Source organism: Nuphar pumila, chromosome 7 (assembly GCF_984573655.1).
Source record: "Nuphar pumila chromosome 7, dmNupPumi1.hap1.1, whole genome shotgun sequence".
Taxonomy (NCBI): Eukaryota; Viridiplantae; Streptophyta; class Magnoliopsida; order Nymphaeales; family Nymphaeaceae; genus Nuphar; species Nuphar pumila.
In genome coordinates, this window is record NC_143255.1 from 121,377,169 (window position 1) to 121,400,244 (window position 23,076).

General features: G+C 39.4%; 1 protein-coding gene across 2 annotated transcripts; it reads right to left on the reverse strand.

The window, feature by feature from the left end:
• Window positions 1–5,875: 5,875 nt before the first annotated feature.
• LOC149833234 (serine carboxypeptidase 1-like) lies at window positions 5,876–22,865 on the reverse strand. 2 transcript variants are annotated; one of them, XM_090015011.1, is made up of 15 exons: window positions 22,702–22,865; window positions 22,248–22,330; window positions 21,971–22,116; window positions 20,899–20,975; window positions 20,675–20,797; window positions 20,172–20,274; window positions 20,050–20,087; window positions 19,859–19,960; window positions 19,551–19,637; window positions 19,023–19,268; window positions 9,099–9,164; window positions 8,894–9,015; window positions 8,107–8,220; window positions 7,368–7,413; window positions 5,876–6,036 (listed from the first exon to the last, which is right to left on the reverse strand). In XM_090015011.1, the coding sequence occupies exons 1-15, from the start codon at window positions 22,720–22,722 to the stop codon at window positions 5,953–5,955; spliced, it is 1,458 nt and encodes a 485-aa protein (XP_089871137.1). In that variant the 5' UTR covers window positions 22,723–22,865; the 3' UTR covers window positions 5,876–5,952. The 2 variants fall into 2 exon arrangements, with proteins under 2 accessions (XP_089871137.1, XP_089871136.1); XM_090015010.1 differs by lacking the exon at window positions 22,702–22,865 and having other exon boundaries at window positions 22,248–22,588.
• Between the last annotated feature and the right edge of the window lie 211 nt (window positions 22,866–23,076).

Genomic DNA, 23,076 nt, shown 5'->3' on the forward strand with positions numbered 1-23,076 from the left:
TGCATCAGAATATGTCAAGTTATCGGTCATTTCATCCAGATCTACATAATATCATAGCTCCTCAGACAAATACACATAATAATCATCTAAATAAGATGAAGGAGCTTTAGACCTTTTATGATCACTTAGTCTTTGAGAAGTAAAGGTACCGAAATCAGTTAATTTATTGCCTAACTGTTCCACAGTTGGTTCATTGCCAGACTGTTCTGCAGTTGGTTCATTGCCTAACTGCTATTCATCATCCAGTAAGTCAAATTGGTCATCAATTGAATCACTGGATTCATTATTGAGTCCTTCAAGAAATTCCACATCTCTACTCTCAATCAGTCCCAACCTCTGATGATATAATCTATAGCCTTTAGATCCCTTAGGATATCCAATAAAGATACACCTTGCAGATCTGTTATCCAATTTATCCATAGTTGGATCTAAGATTTTCACATGAGCTACAGATCTCTATCTCTTAAGATGACTTAAGTCTGGTTTCATACTAGTTCACCTTTCATAAGGACTGGTTGGGATGACTTTGCAGGGTACTCTGTTCAAAGTGTACATAGTTGTACTAACAACTGCTCCCCAAAATACTTTGGGTAGTTGTGCACCTTCTAACATGGATCTAACCATGTTTAAGAGGGTTCTATTGCACCTTTCTGCAACACCATTTTGTTGTGGTATTCTTGGCATGGTTCTTTGCAATGTTTACAAAATTCATTTGAGGTGTATTCATCACCTCTATCCGATCTTATTATTTTAATGTTCCTTCCAAGTTGTCTTTCGACTTCACTTCTATATTCTTTGAATTTCTCAAGAGCTTCAGATTTATGTTTGATAAGATACAAGTATCTGTATCTTGAAAAATCATCAATAAAAGTTATGAAATACAACATACCACTATGAGTTTGGACTCTAAAAGGTCCACATATGTCAGTATGTATTATTTCTAATAATTCATTGGCATGAATGACATTTGATGAAAAGATTTTTCTAGCCATCTTTTCGTATATACAAGATTCACACTTTCAAACAAGGTTTCATTGAAGACAGGAATAATGCCTTATTGTGCCATGTTCTTCATCTTTTGAATACTTATGTGTCCTAATCTTTTATGCTAGATGTTTACATCTACAGTTAGAACACAATCAATATAAATTGAAAGAGATCCTTTATTATCACTAAGTTTGAACATATTGTGTTATACAAATTTGCCCTCAAACAAGACTTTTCCATATTTTCTCATAGTAACTTTGCCAGGAAAAAACCTAACTTCAAACCCTTTGCCTGTTAAAGCAGACACAAACACTAAATTTCTCCTCATAGAGGGAACATAGAGGACATCATTCAGAAGGACATTGGTGCCACCAACATTAAGTCGATACGATTCAATGCCTAAAATATCACAGTATGAGTTGTTTCCCATGTATAGTTTATGTTCTCTTGGTCCTAATTCTTTGAGTTTCACAGCTCCATCTATGGATCTAGAAATATGACGGGTTACTCCAGAATCCACCCACCATCCGGATAATTCTTCATTTGCGAAGAGACACTCTGACACCACACAAACAACCTCCTTATTTTTGTTATTGGGGTTGTTGTTGTACCTCCCATTGTTTTCGTTATTCTTGTTGTTTGGAAACTTGGTCCTGCAGTTCCTCTGTATGTGTCCAAACTTGCCACATTTGAAGCATTTAACTTGAGAGCCTTTGTTTCCTTGTGGTCTTCTGAAACCTGCACCTTGTCCTTTGTTGAATTTTCTATTACCCTTTCTTTTAAAGTAGTTTGTTTTAAGGGGTACTCGATTGGATAAAGAGGTGTCTTGAGCAATTAACAGTTCAGACTTATTTTCTTTAGCTATGTGTTCTTGTTCTATGGCTAGTTGCAGAGGTAATTCAGTCAAATTTAGGTTTTTGGAATTTAACCTTACAATCGTTGTGACCATCTTCCAAGAAGGAGGTAGGCTATTCAGTATTGTTGAAACTTGCATCCGGTTTGGGATCACGTTTTCGGCAATGGCTAGATCCTTGGCCATAACTAACATTCTATTTACATGGTCAACCACACTTTCTGACTCTTCCATTCTATAAGAGTTGTATTGTTCTAGGAGTAGTTGTATGTGGACTTCGGATGTTGTATCATACTTTGTAGCAATTGCCTCCATCATTTCTTTGGTTGTTGTATAATCTTCAAAGACCCTTATAAGGTCATCATCCATATAAGTAAGCATAATTGTTTTAGCCATTAGGTCATCTTTTTGGAATTTTCTATATTTATCTTTGTCATCTTTTGATGCCTCTTCATCTGGTTTAGGAACAAAGGTAAGGAGAACATATTCAAGTCCTTCTAGAGTTAGAGCCAAGGGGATGCGTCTTTTCCAAATAAAAAAGTTTGTTCCATTTAGTTTGTCAGTTTTGGCCAACTCGGATGTACACATACGACTAGTCATTTTTCTATTTATGTATATATATATATATTGTTTATTTATTTATTTATAAAAGAAGGACAAGAACAAGTGAACAATAATGTTAATAACTTTATAAAGAAGGAGTCAGAAGACAATAACAAAAAAAATAGGTCGTTAACCGAAAATAGATCAAGAATGGATGGTTAAAGATGCAAAACCTGTCGGTATAATTTTATAAAAGATTCAGGTACTTGTCTGGTATTTCAAACAAATTTGAAATTTTTTATGAAATTTCAAACCACGCAACCCTTGTTTAGTAATTTTCAGAAAGAAAAGAATGCAGGTTTAATTTTAAAGACTTGTAACAGTCTTTTGGAGAAAATTTAAAAAAGCCAAGGGTAAACACATCTTTTCAAAAATAAGGCATATAAAACTTAACAAACACGATTTTTAGTTCATTTTAATGAGGGTTTTCTCTCTCCTTTCTTGAGTCTTCGTCGAGAAGACGAAAGGAAAACTGACAACTCTGGTCGATTCCGGTAGTGGGGAGGCCAGACGACTGCTTGGGTCTTTAGATCTCGCCTCAGGCTCCTCTCAGCGAAAAAACCCAAAACAAACCGACGGGTTTTCCCCACTTTGGTTGATATCTCACGTTTTCCAGTTTTTCAACAGATGGTTTTCCGACAGACTAGACTCTGAGTTTCTCAATTTTCTTGTCGTCGTTTTTTCGATAGATCCTGAGATTCCTGTTGTTTTACCAGCTTATCTCTTGTTGTGTGTCGTTTTCAAGCTTGGTGTTTTCTTTTCCAGGAGGAGTTTGATGATTCGGGAGAGAGGAACAACAAACAATTAAGAAAGCTCCTTCCCGGCGACCAGAAAACAGAGGTCGCTGGACAACTTTCCGGCGACAAACAAGATATTATATATATTTCTTCTGTGTGTGTGTTTATGGTTTAACAAAAAAGAGATACACAGTTTTCCTGTATTGTCAAAGCGGGTTGCCCAAAGTTGAGTGAGCCTTGTAACTTGTCCCCTGTGTTGTTTATGCAGGAGCCGTATCCTTGATGTACCAAGTAAGGGGTTTAAAACAAATGCACAGAACTAACTACTGTGATTTTGTTGTGGCTTACAGGAAATACATGCTTATTTTCAGGAATAACAAAAACACAGTGAGGAGTCCTCAGCTCGTTGAGGCACATGCAGACATAAGACAAGTTTCCAGAAAGGTAAAGCTCTAAGTGTGCTTGTTTTCATGCTTAAGCACATATGCAAAAGGGCTTCCCCAAGAAACCCTGACTTACTTGATGTACATTTAATCCTATTTGCTTGTGTGTGCAAGAATGATCAGCAGGTACCCTTTTGCAGCTTCAGTGTCAGAAGCAGTTCCTAATCGCAGCAGCAGTGTCCATCGAATTCGCGGATCAGTGACACCTGAAAGCTCTGATACCATTGTTGGGTGCACAACAGAAAGGGGAGTCCACGAACGGGCTACTGCTCGAAGTTTCAGAAAAGAAAAGAAGAAGGAGAAAGGAGGATAGTGTTTGAGGTTTGCTTTGAGAGAGCTTTAGTAGGAGTTGCTTAGAATTTTTTTACCCTCTTAACATTTGGCTAAGCATAACTATTTATAATTTCTCTCTCGGTTTTCCTCAGGCTCAGCTGTTGCAGATAAGCACAACGAGAGATATTAGGAACGGGCAAAAGCTGAAATCTGTTGAAAATAAATTTTAATTTAAAAAACAGTTTTTGAAAATAGCACATGCATATCCACAAACATGGCATGTTTGTGGATATGCCGAAGTGTGCAAATCATGGCCACACACTCCAATAGGTTACCCTTTGCTAAATATCAGAAAATGACATAAATGACATACTGCTTAGATCATTTGATAAAAAATCCAAGGGGGTCATGTTTTTGAACAACTCCGCTTGTTTGGTAGATGTTGTTAGTGCACCTCATCTTGTGTTGGGATGTTGCAAGTTAAAAACCCAATGATAAGTTATGTAAATAAGGGGTGTCAAAGGGTTTGGTTTGGTTTGGACCTAGGTGGAACCAGACTTGGACCCAATTTATGGGTATGGTATAGGGTTCAGACCTAGGTTGAATCAAATCCATTATAAGAGAAATCATACCCGAACCTGATAAAAACTACATGAACCATACCCGATAATTTTTTTTTCTTTTTTAAGTTGAAAAATTGTGGGTCTTAATCAGAACTCGGGTCGAGCCTTGGTATAAAATTTCACAAACTATACCCAGATCCATATATTAATCAAACTTTTGAGTCTAGACCCGGGTCTTAATCAGGCCTTCTTATTCATCACTATACCTATAGAGTTTGGTCCAGGTAAGGATGTTATATGGCTTTCTATGGGCTTAAACTTACCCAACTGAAACAAATGCATTGGGCAGATCACAGAGAATATATGAACCATATCTTTTATATAATACAAGCGTCCTTGCAAACATTGATTGGTTTTCAATATTTTGTTGTGCGTGCCATATCCTAGTGAGTACTTGCCAACCCACAGTCTAGTGCTCCATGAAACAGTACCACCGTCTAATATTGGTGACTCTGCACTGGTGGGACCCACTGAACCAGCACGTCTTTGTGTGGTGTCTGCCTTTGTGACCCATACCAAATTCAACTAATCAGATTCACGAGTCACCTGGAAAAAAAAGGTAAGGCCTACTTAAAAAAAAAAGCGGCCAGAAAAGTTGTTGACCCATATAAGGCCTACCATATATATATGTGGTAGGTGCTTGAACATTAAGTAGTTGACAGTTACTTACTTGATAGACGGCCAACTTACAAAAAAAAATTAACATCTAAAATGAATTTTTTCTCCAAATGAGCAATAGCGGCCAGAAAAGTTGCCCCTAATGACCTTTAAAATCAACTTTTGTCGCCGCTGTTGCTTGTTTGGCAAAAAAACTCATTTTTAATGCTGGCCGTCTATCAAGCGCTCACGATGAACAATCAGCATGTTCAAGTACCTGTCAAGTACCTAATGTTCATGCACCTACACACTACTATATATATATATATATAACAAAACCCTCATCAAACGATAAAAACCTTGAGTGAGGCCCTGTGATCACAAGACTAGATCAAGTGATTTGGCATCCTCACCGATCACAATATACACAAGGACCATGAGGTCCTTTGTGGGATGAAGCAATGGACAGTGAAGATGTCAAATCACTTTCTTAAAGTGATCTAACAGATCACCTGATCTGCTCTCCATGATCACCCTGTCTTACCTGGTCTCTGTCTTACAAGTTGTACAATCTTAAACCGAATCCATCTCTAATCAGCTTAGGTCCTTTCTTATCTTTGGTGTGTTTTTTTTCAATGTAAGAAGTCACTCATACGCAAATGACAAACTAAAGAGATCTCTCATCTTTGGTACTATTTTTTTCAATATAAAAAGGTATATAAAAAAGAAAAAAAATTGAGTTATTTCGTTCCTTTTCAGTTTTTCTGGTGACATTGATGTACCAACAATTTATTTCTCCTCTTTTGACGCAATGGCTGATGAGCATGATTTTGGTGTCATGGCTTTTGCCCGGACAACCAACGGCTGTAGAACTCCAAACTTTCTTTGGGTTTGTACTCAGGAACTGTGTGCCCTGCACCCTGCAACACCAAACACAAATCATTGGTTTTTCTCTCTTTTTTTTTTCTTTTTTGAAAGAAACCGAAAAAATCATTGAAAAAATAAATGAATCGCCCATTATGTGACAACCTGAGGATAGACTGATGTTATTGGCTTATCCATCACAAGGTCATTCATTTGCATTGTTATATGGTTCAAGTGGTAATCCAACTGCTCTCTCTCTCTGAATTTCTATTATATAGAAAGCACCATGAATAACTGATTCTGACAAGCTCCCTAAAAAAATGGAACCCTTCTCTATCTCTTCAATGTGATCCAAGTGTCATTTCTTAGCAAATCAACCATGCCAAACACAGCATGGTCAGAATTGCAAAAAACAACACAAAACCCCCTATTCCATTATATATATATACTGTTTCCTGTAAGGTACAGATACCTCATCTCATGTTCTCTCCAAAACAGTTAATACAACAGTAACTTTTAAGTTTTTATTTACCAACATTCATTTTTTATTACCATTATTTTTAAACCTCTCTCTAAACTTTTCCATGTAACTCCCTCCCCCTTATCTCCTTTTATAAAATGCAGTTATCAAAACCACCTCTCTCTCTCTCTTTTATGTTACTTTACCTGTTTTCCTCTGTTTCGTCTTCTCTTCTTATCTTAATTTCATAAATGTGTTTCATATGTAACATATTGACATATACATATCTTAAGTTCTTTTCTTTTATGGGATTTCCAATTTGTTTTTGACAAATATTTCAGTTGTGAATCAATATGATTTAAAGAAAGGTAATATTCGGTGGAAAGACTTATCATTTTGTTGGTATTCTTCAATTTTTTCTTTTGTGACAACCCTCCACTGAGTTGTCAATTTGGACATCTCTCTCTCAACATTTTTTTGTTTGGTGCAGAGCACCAGTACATTACTAGTACTGACAATTTGCAACTGGTTAAGTCCATAAAAAGAGAGGTCTTGGGGGTAGTGACATCAATAGATGATGGGCTCGCCAGGAAGCTCGAAGAGCTTTCTCTGTCAGAGAGTGAGTGACGAAGGGAAGTGACTCATCGTAGAAGCTTCCTAAAGCAAACGCTTAGCTGCACGAGCAAAGCCTAAAAGATTGGCTTTCTAAGGTGTGGTGTAGGGAGGGTAGAAGGAAGCAGTAGGAATGAAGGGAGGCCTTATCCTATAGGTCGCTACAGCTTGCACATGCATGTTTGTGTGCGTGCGCATGCATGTTTGTGTGCGTGCGCATGCATGTGTGTGTGTGTGTGTGTGTGTGTGTGTGTGTGTGTGTGTGTGTGTGTGTGTAAGAGATACTTTGTTTTAAAAGTAAAGAAAGGAGGTCACCTTGATGGTAAGAAATGTAAGATTATTGGCATAACCTCGAGTATACCTGCATACATAATATTTCCAAAATTAGTAAGTATATCTAGTTCTTGTTCTTCACACACACACACACACACACACACACACACACACACACAAGTATTTCTAGTTGTTTTATGAGCCCTTTGTTTCAAACAAGGACCGCGGGAAAGCCTTTTCATGGGAAAGGGCACTTGGCTCAAAAAATGGCTATGCAAACACATGGTTTTGTGAAAAACAAAAGATGGGACCAGGTGGGCTGACATGTTTCCCATGAGCGGGTGTTTGGCTGATTTCCTGCAGGAAAGGCAGCCATTTCCTAAGAAAATGTCTTTCCCGTGAATCATAAAGACCCTTAAGAATGGCCGGAGGATCTCAAATATGGGGAACATGATCTTTCATTGCTGCCTAAACAACCAGGCCTCAAATCCCAGGGAGATGGAGAATCAAGAGTTGGTGTTTGAATTGCTCGCATGGTTGCTGATTACTTTCTTATTGGTCCCAATCTTAGTAGTTTTATTTTGATTAGTGAAAGGTCTGACATCCAGATTGGTCCTAGTCTCAATACTACTTCCGGGTGAAAGTTGGTTTACAAAATCCAAAAAACACTTAAATTGGATCTTTAATTTGGTATCTTAACCAAGGGATCTCAGGTTCAAATCATAGGTGAGACTGCTTCTGACTAGAGACAAAGTAGATGGCCAAGAGTTTTGATGCATACCCAGCAACATCCGTGCCTACCAACCATGGTCTCCACTCATCCACTACTTCATACCCAAGCGATCTTGTCCATGCTTCACTACCAGTGAATGGTATACACATGTCATGATCGCCACTGTCACGAAGAAAAAAATAACCATAATCAGTTTCCAAAATAGAAGGCAATTATCGAATGGCACACAATCAAATTGGTTCGATTTAATCAGGATCACTTCTCCAAAAATAAAAATAGATCAAATAACTTGGTTTGAGTCCATGTCCAATAACCAACATGATTGCCCAAAAAAATCTAAAGATATTTTGTAGTTCTTCCAATAACTTCTGAAAATATTCCAGAAACAAAGAGTTGCAAATATTATAAGAATTAAGAAATTTGGTGTCATGCCTTCTGTTTGTAAAAAAAATTGCCTCATGCAATTGAAGGCATTTAATTGTTTACCACAAGCAGTTTGTAATCAAAGCCAGGAAGATTTTGGTCCCAAACTTTTGAAGATAAACCTTAACCTGGATGACTCTAGTCAAGGCTGTGGAGCTGTTACCCAATATGCTATGACAATAAAACATTATCAAAATTGTGAAGTAGTGTTTATCACGTTAATATCAGTAAAAATCATGATATTTTTCATAATATGCAATGTTTTGAACACGATATTTTCAACATATCTTAATATTTGAGACATAGCTGGTATTCTATGGTTCAAGTCAAGACCTATCCAGTTTCAGGGACGGGCTGCAAATTTGAAATATTGGCAATGCGTATTTTGCTTGCTGAAATATCTTGAACTTGCCTGTATATAAGAGCACGATATCCTTTAGCTGTCAGATTTCTGTGATAATTGAGCATGCTTCCTGAATCATGGGAGAATCTTATGCGGGCTGTGCACAATACCCACTCTCCACTTACATCTTTCTATATATATACATAGAGAGAGAGATTAGTCCACCTTCAAAGATGAAAAGAACAACCAAAGAAGTTGAAGTGTTGGGACATACCGATGCAGCATGAAGTGAACTCCGGACTGTTTCATCGTTCAGCCAAGTAGTTGCAACTTGGTCATCCTGATTGTTGGCACAAAAACTTTTGAATTTAAAGTTCGTGAAAAGGTCAATGTACAATCACTACTTTGTAGTGAGCCTGCTCAGGCTTAGCACGAACTCATGACAGGGCAAGCTTGGGTTAAGTCTCAAGCAATATCAAGCAAAACAATCCAAACTTGAACAAGGCAAGCTAGTTTTTTGGCTCATATAGCAGCACTACCTGTAAGTGATCAGGTTGGGTTTTATGAATTAGAAAGATCCTCCCTACAAAGTTTGAGGTTAGCACATTTGGTGTATTTTGTACGTTTCCACTATACTATGTCAGTATGTTGGGATAGTTTTTTTTCTCATTATCCTTGAACAAGGACATTTTTTATGGTCTTAATAATAAATCAGTGATTAATCTTTGTCCAAACTTTTGTAAGATGGAACTGATACTGCAATGCATCAATGCATTATTGTGCATTGAATGAACCTACTTATTGAATAAGAATTTGGTTGCTTTGAAACATGGAAAGATCCAGGTGCTAATTAAGCAAAATTTCACAAGGTACTAGCCTTACATGCACAATAGAGGTGAGGAATGTTTATAAGGGTGAGGATTAAAGAACTACTACAGTTGGCAATTTTGAGCAAAATATGCAAACAAATGCTCTGTAAGTGAGACCATTAGCAAGAAGAATGGTTATGCATGCTAAGACCTGGTTGTGTAATTGGTGACATCAATCAGATTAATTCTGCATTGTAGAGTTGCAGTTTAATTGTTTATCAATATAGAGCATACCAAAGATGCTTATACTTACTGTGACTGATAACCGTTCATCTAACTTCAGTACTAATGTTTATCTTTTAACAACAGAAAATATAGTATGGGTTGAGATTTTTAAATGAATGATAGCAATATGAGTACTACCATGTGCTCCAAAGTCTATCCTGAAGTAGAGGCCTTGGATGCTTGGATTATCCTAATCTGTGCCATGTATATGCATCAAGCATGATTCAGATAGAAACCGTCACAGGATTTATTGGTAATATTTAGAGTTTAGACAAAACAATATCCCTTGAACCTAATTATTAGTCATTTAAAAGTTTCAGACTTTGTGCTAAAACATAAAAACTGTATGTGTCTAGAAAGTAAGATTAGAGCTACCAAAGTGCTGAATCTGGCAGCACTGAAAAGAAATTCCTGGAAAAGAGGTGGGGGTTTGATTAGTTTATGGAAGGATCATACTAGGTTACTGGTGCATGTTGTTAATAGTTTTTGGATCTATTCCTCCACTCTATGCAAGTTCATATTCTTTATCACAATATCATGAGTAACTGAGCCCTGTTTTCATCATACAGAGTGAACCTAACACATGCACATGGTCACAACTTCTTTGAATCCCACTTGTATTCATATTGTGGTTTCCCAGCATTTCGCTTGTTTAAAACCATGGGATAACAGATAATTTAACTATTTCCATGAAAATATTTCAGAGCACACTGATACTCTCACATTTCAGTTGGTGCCTTGAACAATAAAATAAGAAATTGAACATCCAACTTATGTGATTTTCCTAATGCGAGATTTTCTTTCTTGTAAACAATGTCTACATTTATTAAGATAAAAAGAGCAGCCTAAGTAGTAGACCTATCCAGGCATTTGCCGCAGCTGTCTACTTGTGATGATAATCATAGGTAACTATGATCTTGTGTAGGGTTTGCAGTGGACCAGGGGGAAACGGGCCCCCGCCCTGCCTCGCCCCGTTTGGACCGGGGATGAAGGACATGAAATGGGGATGAAGGTTAAAATCAGAACCCGTGCAGGGATGGAGGCTGTAAGAAGACTCGCGCTTTAAAAAAAAAATAGATCCAGGTTGGATCCGGGTCCATACAGCTACCCCCCCCCCCCCCCGTATTCTATTTAAACCCCCAAGGAGGGGGGTGTTCTTTTTAACGCAAACCCCTTTTCCCCCCGACTCCTCCCCTGCGCAACCCCGACCTCACACCCGACTCTCTGTGCTCGACCCCCTCCCTCGCCGAAAAGCAAGTTGGGCACCCTCCTGACGCCCGTCTTCCCCTCTGCTGAAAGCCGGACCCCCACCGGAGTCTCCCGACTCCCGCCCCCCTCTTTCGCACGCTGTCGCAGCTGAGAACCCCGAACCCCCTCGAACCTTCGCCGACCCTCTCGCTGGAGCCCTCCTCACGCTGGCACTCATCTCTCTCTCTCTCCCTCCCCGCCTCTTATCTCTCTCCTGTTCACGCCAGGGCTCTCTTCCCTCGCCGAAAAACCTCCCGACTCCCGCCTCCCTCTCTTTGCTCACCGGAGCTCGCCCCTCTCAGGTACGATCCTCGACTGTCCTCTTCTCTCTCGTCTCCCTGATAACCCCAGGCAGATGAGGGGCACCGCCCTTCTTGCACTTCTCTCCCGCCTCCCTGTTTACCCCAGGCAAAGGAGGGGTGTTGCCCCTCCTGCTCTCTCTCCCATCTCCCTGTTAATGCCAGGCAGGAGGAAGTCGCCCCTCCTGCCCTCTCTCTCGTTTGTGGCCAGCAGGAGGGCGCCACCCTCCTGCCCTCTCTCTTTCACCTCTGTTGTCGTCAGGAGGGCACCGCCCTCCTGCTCCTCTCTCTCGTCTATTGCCGACAGGAGGGCGTTGTTCTCCTACCCCTCTCTCTTCACTTATGTTGCTGGCAGGAGGGCGCCACTCTCCTGCCCCTGTTTTTTTCTATCTCTCGATGGTGGCGGCATCGCCTGGTACTGTCGCCCTGCCAGGAGAAGTAGCATTGCACGGGTGTCGCTGCGTCGCTTTTTCCCCTTTCTTTCTCAGCAGCAGTCGTAGGCTGCTGCTGCTGCTGCCGACAGGGGGTGTCGAGTCCCCTGTCGCACCCCTTGGTACTCCCCCGCTCAGCCAAACTGAGCCCCAACAAGGCCAGTCCCTGTCGCACCACCCTCAATCGAGTTGAGCCTCGACAGGGCCAACCCCTGTCGCCCCGCGAGGCGCTGTCAATGAGTTGGGTTGTCTAGGAATGCAGCCCTGTCAGCCCCCCTTCCTATCGCAACATGGGGACCAGGCCAGGCTCGGCCTGACCACCGAGCCCACCCCCTCCCGTTGGTCGCATAGCCCACCGAGCTAAGCTCAGCTCGGTCTCCGCTTTCAGACCGAGTTGGCTCAGTTAGCAAGTTGAGCCTGGCTCAATCGAGCTTTACTATCTGTCTCTTGTACCAAGCCCAGCTCAGTCTGGTCGACTCGAACTGGGTTCGGGTTCGACCCTTGCAACACAAACTTTGCTTACTTTGTTAAATTAAAATGGTTGCATCGTTTCTTTCGCAGCACAATAAAATATCTTTTAGCACACCACATCAGAGCAATGGACGCAACACACTCACCAAATCACGAGCTCTTGAAAACCTACGCTCGGAATCATCAGTTAGTCCAACCATCTCTGAGGTAAGAGAAAGTTGCATACGAGGACAAATGATAGAATACTTCTAACATATATATATATATATATATATATATATATGCTTTTAACTCAAGGATGTAGTTTTGCGTATTCTTGTCCATTTAAAATTGACGTCATTTACTTTGTCGTCGTGCTGTTATGTGCACAGGTTACTGCTTACGCAAATTACTAAGCCGATATATGGTTTCGTATATCGTGTACTGTTTACACAATTTCTTTAGCCAATGTACGGTTTCGTACATCGTGCACTACTTACGCAATTTATTTAGCCGATATACGGTTTCGTACATCGTGCATTGCTTATGTAATTTATTTAGCCAATATACAGTTTTGTGCATCGCTTACGCAATTTATTTAGCTCGATGTATGGTTTCGCACATCGAGTCTTGTTTTATGTCATTTACATTGTTGTCACATTGTAATGTGCATAGACTTATGTTTTGATATACATGTATTATATATACATACAACTTTGTAAAGTATGCATTTTTTAGTACTCCTGCCTATCTTGTATTACGCTTGCATTTAAAGATGCAGATTTGTGCATACTCGCCAAGTCTTTAAAGAAAAAGTGGATTTCATATGCAAGATTCTAAAGCTCGTAATATTCATTGTTTCGAAAAGCAAAAACGAATATTTGGCGTTTGCATATTTGCAACCAAGTCTTTTCCTCAACCCTACGTAGCCCTAAGTGGAACATACAGTCCTTTGTTTTGATGTCCGAAATGACTCAGATATCCCTGGCCTAAAGCACGAGACTTATCGTAGTGGTACTATCAGACATGTGCAACATGTTAATACTACGGTGATTGGATGAGAGGTTTATGGTAACCTCGTAGCGTGCAAATGCACAATGATAAAAAAAATCACATAAATGGTGATGATCGCCTTCATAGGCAAGATGCTCAAGCTGGTTTGAAAGACCAGAGGATGTAGAATGTGTTGTCAGTTAAAATAAAATATGATATACTCATTCGGCTATTTGGTTCCGTTAAGGAAGAGGATGAGATGGTATAAAAACTCTAATGGACAGGTTGTTAACAACTACGTTCCTCGAGTAACAATTGACTCAGTGTCCCCAATCATCGGAGTTAGGAGAAGAGGCTACCGAAAATTATCCTAGGTGGTAAATCCCATGAACTTCTGCAGAAGTTGGATACATCCCTTGCCACAAATGCTTCTGGAGAATTCTCTCTCGGTCACTGACCGTCCTCTTAAAACCGGACTCAGCTATTTTTCTGGGATATCAAAATACAAAGAATAACAAACCCCAGGGCAGTCTCAGTTGTTTCTACGTTTCTCCTATGCGTACCCTCGTGACAGTTAATATCGAAACAAAATTATCATGCTCATTTTGCTTATTCTGAACTGCACAACATGAAAGAAACAACGTATTTGTTTTGAATTTTTGATATCTATGCACCTACCAGATTTTTATAAGTCTGACCCGTTTCATGGGTACAAGTGATGATTAGGTCGGTACGACAAGTGATGACATGATGACGTGATGATATCAAGATCTCACTCTTTCCCTGACATTTCGCTCCTGGGAACATTTTGTAATTTGGTATAAGAGTTTCTTTGAAATTACACTTTTCGTGTAAACTTTAATTATTAAAAACCTCATTTTGAATCTATATGGTTTTTAATAAATGTACGGAGATACAAATCTATTGTGTAAAGGAAAGTTCACCTGTAATGATCCCAAGGTTCGTTGACTTGTTATTTCAAACACCATTTTTCATTGAACTGCTATTTTAAACTCTGAAAAAAGAATTATTACAAAGCTTTCAACATTTTTCTAAAAAGTTATAAGTCCAGGATTTTGGGGGCGTTATAGAGGCGGGGATGGACTTAGCTTTCCCCCTCCCAACCTCGTCCTCGTCCCGATCCCTGCCTTGCCCTGCCCTGCCTCGTCCAAAATCCTTGTAAGGGATGGCAATGGACCAAGGAAAAACGGGGCCATGCCCCGCCTCGCCCCCGTTTGGACCGTGGATGGAGTGTAATGACCTCGATTTTTGATAATTATTTATTCAAATTTATTTGAAAATAATGGGTATCTTTCTAAATTTGGGCCTCGGATCCGTTATCGTTATTGGATCCATAAAAGAATCCATAAATAACCCACAATGGGGCGTTAAATTATACTTATAATAGTAATTTTTAATTAAAACAAATAATTAATAGTTTTTATAAAATAAATAAAGTTTAGTATATAGGGTCGGACCCACGGATCCAACTGAGGATTCGTCACTCGTAGGCGAAATCGGGTCCATTATTAAAATGGACCCAGCGTCGCGGGTCACGGGCTCGGACCCGATTTCACTTATTAAGGGGGGCGTAAAACAGAATCGTGCTTAGGGCACGATTCTTGTTTTCAAGAATGGGAAACAGAAGGGGGAGGGGGGTTACGCAGGGCGTAACCAACCCCGCGTCTCGCGATAAAGGGGAGTGGAGAGAGGGTTTTGCCCTCTTCACTCGGGCTCTCTCTCTTCCCCCATCTCTCCCTGTCTCTCTCTCTGTCTGTGTGCGCACGCCGGAGGAAAAGAAGTCGTCGGCGAACTGCGGCAACCAACAGTCACCACAGGCCACGACGAGGACTCCCTGTCACGATAGCAGCAAGGAGTGTCAACCGTGACTCTGCCTTCGCGTCCCCAGCCTCTGATCGCCGGAAAGACCGCCGGAAAAGCTTCAAAAAGGTACAGTGCTTCTTGGATTTTGGGTGAGGGATCGAACCTGAGTTTGATTTTGGGTAGTGATTTGAGAGGTGGGGTTCTTGGCTGCCGAAAAAAAACTCAGATGGTAAGGTATTGGGTTTTTCGGTGGCTGCGACCCAGATTTGAGGTTTCTGTCAACCCTAAACCTAAAACCCGAAATCTATGATTTGGGGGTTTCAGATTCTTTTTTTTTATGAGTGGTGTTTTGTCTTTGCTGGATTTCGGGACAAAGGGGAGGGGTTTTGATTGTGCTATGGGTTGATGTGCCATGCATTTCTCGTGTACTCTGTTGTTATATATTTTTTTTGTTTGTCTGGTCGTGGTGTGGTACTCGAGTGCTATTTCATTGTTCAGGCAAGACAAGGATGCCTATATACTATGGACACTTAGATCCATGTCGATGCTTCTGCATATTGGCATTTCATGTTTGTTGAAGCGCGGATATACTTTCCCTATTAGTATGCACATGATTATGGGATTGCAAGATGGACGATAAAGCGTGCTAGTTGTAGGAGTCAGTAAGTGCACAAGATGAACTGTGTCTGGGATTTTATTGCCCATTCCAGAAAAGTGGCGAGCATACCATATTGGTTGCCAAAAACATTTTTATCTTGTAACTGTCTTCTTCATTGTGAAACATAGTCAGAGGGGAATCTTGGCCATACCCCAGGTTTGTGCAAGACAATATGAACAACAAGTTCCTTGTTGCTTGGTGTAGGTTTCACATTTTGTTTTCATAGCACAAAGAGCTCTAATGTACATATATGCCAAATATAGGTTTAATATGAAAAACATTGAATCTGCACATTTGAACTTGTACTCCTTATTTATGCAATTACTCAATGGTTTGTAAGCTCTTAATACACAGGAATGACCATCTGTAACTTAATCATGTATAGTGTTAGGTTCAAAATTTAGTGATCATTAGGAGTATACTTGCTAAAATGAATATCCATTAGTATTAATGGACTACACTAGTATGTGCTGAACAATTTGTGTCAATTGAATACCTTAGGGTATGCTGAACAGTTACTAGAAATCATATACTCGGTGATATTCTGACTTTCCTACCCTATCATACTAGCGTACCCTGCTATCCTCTGATTTGACATAGTTGGGCTGTATTGCAACAATGTGACTTGCTTCCACCATACTGATTTTTATTGCACCATTATGAATTGCTTTCACCGCTCTGATTTTCTGGAAACAGTAAGATTTGACTTTACTTGATTAAAGTAACATTGACTATTGGTTTTTGTATTAGGTTACACCAGATTGTTTACTTTTCCCTACTTATGAATATTTGATATACCTTCTCTTGAATGTCTTGTTCTGTTAATATGATTGCAAAGTTTGTTTGGTGGAGGTGCATACATGATGTGAATGCGTGCAACTTTGAAAAATCAATTTCTAGATCCGGTTTATGTGCTTGTGTGTGGGTGATAACTCATGCTATGAATGGAAGGTTTCATGTATCTACATTATGGGACATGTTTAATTATCATGCATGTATGATTTGGTTTCAAGTGCATGTGCATATATGGGATCGAAGTCTATTGGCATGTATAATCATGCATAAATATTCTCATATACTTATGAAACTATGGATGAATGCATGTGTGTTAAGTGATTACATGAAAGCACTTACACATGAATGATTACACATGCATATGACTGCGAAAGCTCATGCACATTGTTAAAATGGTATGAATGAATGTGCATGTGGAATTATGTTGGTATGATTGCATACATTGCAAGTTGTTATGATTTTTGCATACGATGCATCGATGACCTAAATGGACCATCATCGGCCTGGAGAGCCGTGGGTTTGGTTTGCTTTCACATAGGTTTTTAACTGTATCACTTGAACCACATAAGATGGTTTGGCACATTACTACACTGTTCTAGTGGTTTATATGAGCTGGAGTCCCGAATGAGTCCCCGCAAGGGAGGATGCGGGTTTTCACTTTACTTTTGCATATGGTGTTGCAAATTTAAAGAATTAACTTTAATAAAGATATAATAAGAACATTGTAATATACATTTTTGGATATCTCATCTGGAGTATGAGAATCTTAGAAATCCGGTCTTGGGGAGACTGTGAGGATGCAAAAACTCCGTGTGCTGTAATCTGGTCCCCTGAACCCGATATTGAGGTTCTTTCTCCTGGCCACGGTTTTAGGGAGAGTCTGTCACTTTACCCGGGAGTGGTGTGTTTGACACAACTGTTGTTTATGGTACCAAGGAAGTGACACGTGTGGACGTGGGGTGTCCCTTGTGTCCCCGACATTAGATGTGGAGGTCTAATGTTCCGAAGGTGATTTGGTCGCTAAGTTGGAACCCAGTAATAAAATACAAATTGTGTGTTAAGCTACCCTGGGAACCTACTTGACCTCGGAGATTGTACCCGTTTGGTATATCCGCGGGCAACGTTAAATAAAAAAAGAGGAACTTAAGGTTGTGTGCATTTAATAGAGCATGCATATGGAAAGATGGAACTTAAATAAAAGATAACAGAAAAAATCATACATTGCACATAATCATGCATTTTTCTGTTGTGCATTAGATCATGCATGTTTGAATCATTCTCTATATCATGACATGATTTGGTGGTAGCATAAGATTTACTTATTGAAATCATGTTGCAATGTTTGGTTATTTAGTTCTTGATATATGGTACTGCTTTACTGTTCTTGACTGGTGAGCATATGTAATTGTTGGTAGGTACGGATATTTGAATACTGCAAATTTTATATCTGTACTTACTCAAATCATTGCATGAAATCTTACTCATGTTCTTTGTCTCACCTGGTTTCTTTAGAAGTAGTTGTGCTCAGAATTTCGGTTCTAACACCCTACTTTGTTGGTTTTTCACAGGACATGGTGAACAGTGAGGCTGAACTGACTACTGGGGATGGATGAGAGTCATACTTGAGCTTGTCAGCTTCAGCATGGGCCATAGTGGCTCTATTTTTGTTTCTTTTAGTTCTTTCTTTTAAATTTCTGCAGTTGTTACTTCACTTTTGAGTTGTGTATGAGACTCTTATTGGTTCATTAATAAAAGAGTTTTAGTTGGTTGTTATGGATGATGATTGCAACTTCGTTTGTGGTGGTTGGGCTATCCAATGGAAATTAGAACTGTGAGGACTCCGGATCTCTGAGAAGGTTTCCGCATTGAAAAAAAAATATTCCGCATTTTTAAAGGGTATGGATTGGGGTCGTTACATGGGGGACATGAAACGGGGATGGAGGTGAGGGTGGAGGTTAAAATCCCAATCCGTGCGGGGATGAAGGCGGGGATGGAGATCCAGATTTTGAGATGGGGCGGGGGTGGAGACGTCCATTGCCATCCCTAATATTGTGTTCTAAAGGTTATCATTTACTACTAGTCCTGAAGAGTGTAGCATTGTCAAAATTCTAAATTGAGTGATCCTGAAACAGAAACCATGTGAAGGAAAACATTGAACTAATCAAGAGTTTTGATATAATCAAATTATCCACCAAACTGCTTTAAGGTTGTTTTAATCTGTACTCTCTGGATACCTATCAAGCATCTTCAGACGACAATTGTGAAGGCTGTAAAGCTACTAAAGATATGTGTTGTGATGAACTGTGCATTGGTATGTGCATGTGACAGTGATAGTAGTGACCGTCTTTCATATCTATAACTCTAAACATTTATTATGATATGCTAAACAGTGAAATTGATACTTACAACACAAGGAACTCTGGAAGTGAGAAGATTGATCTCTGGCCAAGTTGGAACGATCCCATCTCTTACAGGAGCTCTAAGAGGCCAAGAACGTCCAAACATTCTTTTTCTCACTGGTAGAGGCCTTTCTGTCTGTCCCAATTGACGGAAGCTTGGTGGCAATCGATTTCGGTGATCAAGTGTCTCAGAGTTTTGAGGTTGGTGGTAGCATGGCTCAAGAATATCATATATGTTAAGAGACTCTATGTCCTGTTTTCATTTAAACTAGTCAGCCATTAGAATTTTTCATGATGACTGAAAATTTCTCAGTATAAAATAGTTTGACCAGTTTTTCTGCCCCATAATGTAGCAGGGTCAATTTTACATGGCCATTCATAAAACTGAGTAAACCATAGTGGCTGAATGAAATCATAGTGATGCTCTAGGAAAACTGGAATTTTTCTGGTTGCGCTATTTCACAATTTAATTGGGTTTACTTGGTGAGAGAAATGAAACACTAGTTAGTTACCCAAACATGAATTGTTATAATACCTCATCTACTTTATGTAAGATGCTTGTGCAATCATTGTTTCTGCCATTAACTTCCCAGTAGTTCCGGTTACAATTCTTCTTTGCTTCCTGCAGTATTTCATGCAAGAAACATTATTATTTGATTAGCAGAAACTAAAATTCAGATTCATAGTTTTGGAGAGTCATGTCTCGGAGGAGAGTGAAGTCAACTCATTTTAATTGTGGTTCTCAATTAAAAATTCAACTCTGGTAACACAAGTGCATGGCAACTGGGTGATTCAGTTCACCATACACTTGCAGACAAGTGTCACCTGCAGTTTGTTCCTCACCTCATATAGATCATCTGGTATCAGACCCATTCCATGTGCAAATGGGACAAGAGCATTGCCATCAAAGACTTCATCAGTAACTCCATTTCCAATCAAGTATCCCTGGATTAAGTTCAAGCATAAATAAATAAAAAAAGAAAAAATGTTGTGGCTATTATATATGACCAAAGCAAGAATTTCAAATGGCCTACCTTGAAGTTTATAACAGGTTTCAAGCCGGATTCAATTCCTACAGGAAATTGCAGATTATGAATGTCTATCTGAAAAAAGTACTATTAGATAACATAAAATACTGGAACTCATGTAGTAGTACCATTAACAACTTCGTGTGCAAGCGTAGGCACGTACACTCCAGCATAAGACTCGCCAGAAATATAAAAGGGATTCTCTAAGAACTCTGGATACTCTGCAAACCACTGTTCAAATAATAACCATAAGCCAATAAACCATGATCTGAGGTTACTGTTACAAAAGTAGCCCAGTGCTTGCAACCATGGAATCAACCCAGGAGCTGTAGTTTAGAAAATCTCCTATGGATTCAGATGCATGCTCTCTCCCTTAGGGCCTGATGATGCACAATAACAGGGTAGAAGAACTTGGATTCAGCTGGTCACTGAATCTTTTACAAGCTGAACACGCTGTAGTGATTCTGAGAGCATGCTGACACTAGGACTCAGACCAAGCTTCATCATCAGTGCCTGAGTCAGTGAATTCAAAAGCCTCATATACAGAAACTTATTCCAACCAAAATTTGGCATCAAGGAAAACCAAAGTTCTCAATCTGAGTGTATGGATCATATATGAAAAGGGATGAACCTTTAAGAGGAACTGGTGTGTATCAGAAGCAGTTTTAAGATCTCCAGTAACATAATCAGTCGAGTCATTGGAATACGAAAAGCCGACACCAGCTGGTGTGTCCAAGTAGAGAACATTAGAAATCTGAAATGAGGAACAAAAAATTGGTATCAAATTTGTCATCTTCTCATCTCAGCAATCACCAGATCAATGAATTAAAGAATTCCGAATTTCTACAAGTTTACCTTTGACCAACTGTAAGGATTGAGATGAAGTACAGGAAGGCTTCCGGCAATTTTTCCCGATTGAAAATTGAATGGGCCTAAGAGTCAAAGTTAAGATACTTGAATCTTTCTTCTATTTCACTGTAATAACTAACAGAATAAATAATTTCTAAATGGTGATCATAAGATCTTGGATCGACAAATAGCTTTAATAATATGCATATTTGCAGTGACATGAGAACAATATACTTCGGTGCCAAAATAAAGTACTGGGCGATAAGCCAGGCTTAATGATCCAGCAGAGCCTCCCAAGTTCATTGAGTCCCAAAACCAGTAAATAATTTGAATTCAGAATTTTTTCCAATGGTTTTTTTTGTCTTTTCACGTTACAAATTACCAGAGGCAATTTAACCTTTAAAGGGGATATTTGAGAAACTGAACATCTGCAGATTGCAGTTCTGCTTTCCATGTCTCTTGCAAAATAAAATTAAGACATTAACACCATGACTCTGCTTTGCTTTCTAAATATCAAAATTCGAAGAACTCAAGGGGTTTTCTCTCCATTTCTTAATATGGAGAAATGATTCCACCGTAAATTCTTTGCAAGGAACTTTCTGCTTTCCATGGAGACAAATGTAATTCATAAAACAGAAATTGTATCATCCTAGCGTCCTTTTTCCTGAAGTGTCAAAGTTTGTCAGCCGTTGACATATAAAGTAATAGGTGTTGCTATCTCTTTTGCTTGAAGTCCATTAATAGTTGAATCCTGGATGCATAATCTCTTTTCCCAGTCATTTATCTCTCTCTCTCATGCATAATCTCTTTCTCCAGTCATTGATTTTGAATTCAGAGACAGAGGACTCTCTCTCTCTCTCTACCACCTAACACCATACAATTTCTACTTCTGTAATAGATGCGACATTCTTTCCTAGTCAGAGAAAGTCTCTTTACATGTAAATCCTTCCTCTTATCTTTGCAGGTTTTTGGTTTCTATATATCAAACAGGCAGCCTAGCATTGACTTCCTAGATAGTAAATACCAACCAAGAAAGAAAAGTAAGGGAATAAATAAGAGAGTTAAATTTTAAGGTTACCATGTTCATATACGAATCCATCAAAACTGGAACATCCAGGACCACCATTCAGCCACAGAACTAGTGGATCTTTTGATGGACTTCGCTCCGATGTCACAAGATAATAGTAAAGGCTTCTTCCATGTTTCTCATCAATGGTTACATATCTACAAAAACAACAAACAATTCACATAAGAAATTATCCTCTACAAAAACAAAAAAAACAAAAAAACAAATGTGAAACCACCAGGACAGAGACCAGAAAAATTAGAAGAAAAGAAGAAAATAAGGAACTTACCCTCCATAATGTTTTGATGGTAAAGTTCCATCAAAACCAGGAACTTGGCTGATGAGAGATTGCTGGGGTGCTGCCTTGGAAAACTTAGTACTAATCAAATTAATAAAGATAAGAAACAATACGGTAGAGAGAAGCTTGCTCTTCATCTCTTTCTCTCTCTGCTTTGAAGCTTGGAGAGAAGAATGGGAAAAAGAAGAAACAAAGAAAAATTCAGTATATGGTGAATTGATTTGTTGGTATCTGTAGAACAGATTGTTGAAAGAAGAAAGGAGAAGTTGGTATGTGGAGGCTTGATTTTGTTGGTATTTGTAGAACGGAATCTTGAGGTCAAAGGATTCTATTTAATTGAGTCACGCTATGGGTAAGGCAGTTTAAACAAAAAGAAAAAAAGAAAGAAACTGTGGAGAGAGAGAGAGAGAGAGGGAGCCTGACAACAGAAATTCTTGTTTCTTACATCATTTGGTGGCGGCATCATTTGGTGGCGGGAAGTTACTTGAGAGAGAAGGAGAGAGGTCAGGGGATCGAACCGTTGTTTGGTTCCTAGGTACAGGAGAACATCCCCTTGGTTTCCGGGAAAGGAAAGACATGAAGATATGGCAGAGAGAGAAAGTACTAAATTGCCCCTAGTGAGGAAGATGATAAGTCCACGCCAAGAAAACTTTGGTCGTCGTCACCACCGAGGTGGTATCCCATGTGGTAAGTGGGGTCCTGTGCCAAGCTGAAGGCCCAGGTTCGAATCCCTTTGTCACACGAGGCTTAAGAGAGATCTGGTAGGGATCTGCCTAACCCCAGCTTGCCTTTCAAAAAGAAAAAAAAAACTTTGGTAATC

Bases quoted from the DNA above. Each gene is read 5' to 3' on its own strand.
- LOC149833234 (XM_090015010.1), bottom strand. From the start codon at position 22,393: ATGAAGAGCAAGCTTCTCTCTACCGTATTGTTTCTTATCTTTATTAAT. The intron at 22,117-22,247 runs GTAAGTTCCTTA...TTGTTTTTGTAG, and splicing joins CCATCAAAACATTATGGAGG to ATATGTAACCATTGATGAGA. The intron at 19,269-19,550 runs GTATTATAACAA...AAATGAAAACAG, and splicing joins TCTTACATAAAGTAGATGAG to GACATAGAGTCTCTTAACAT.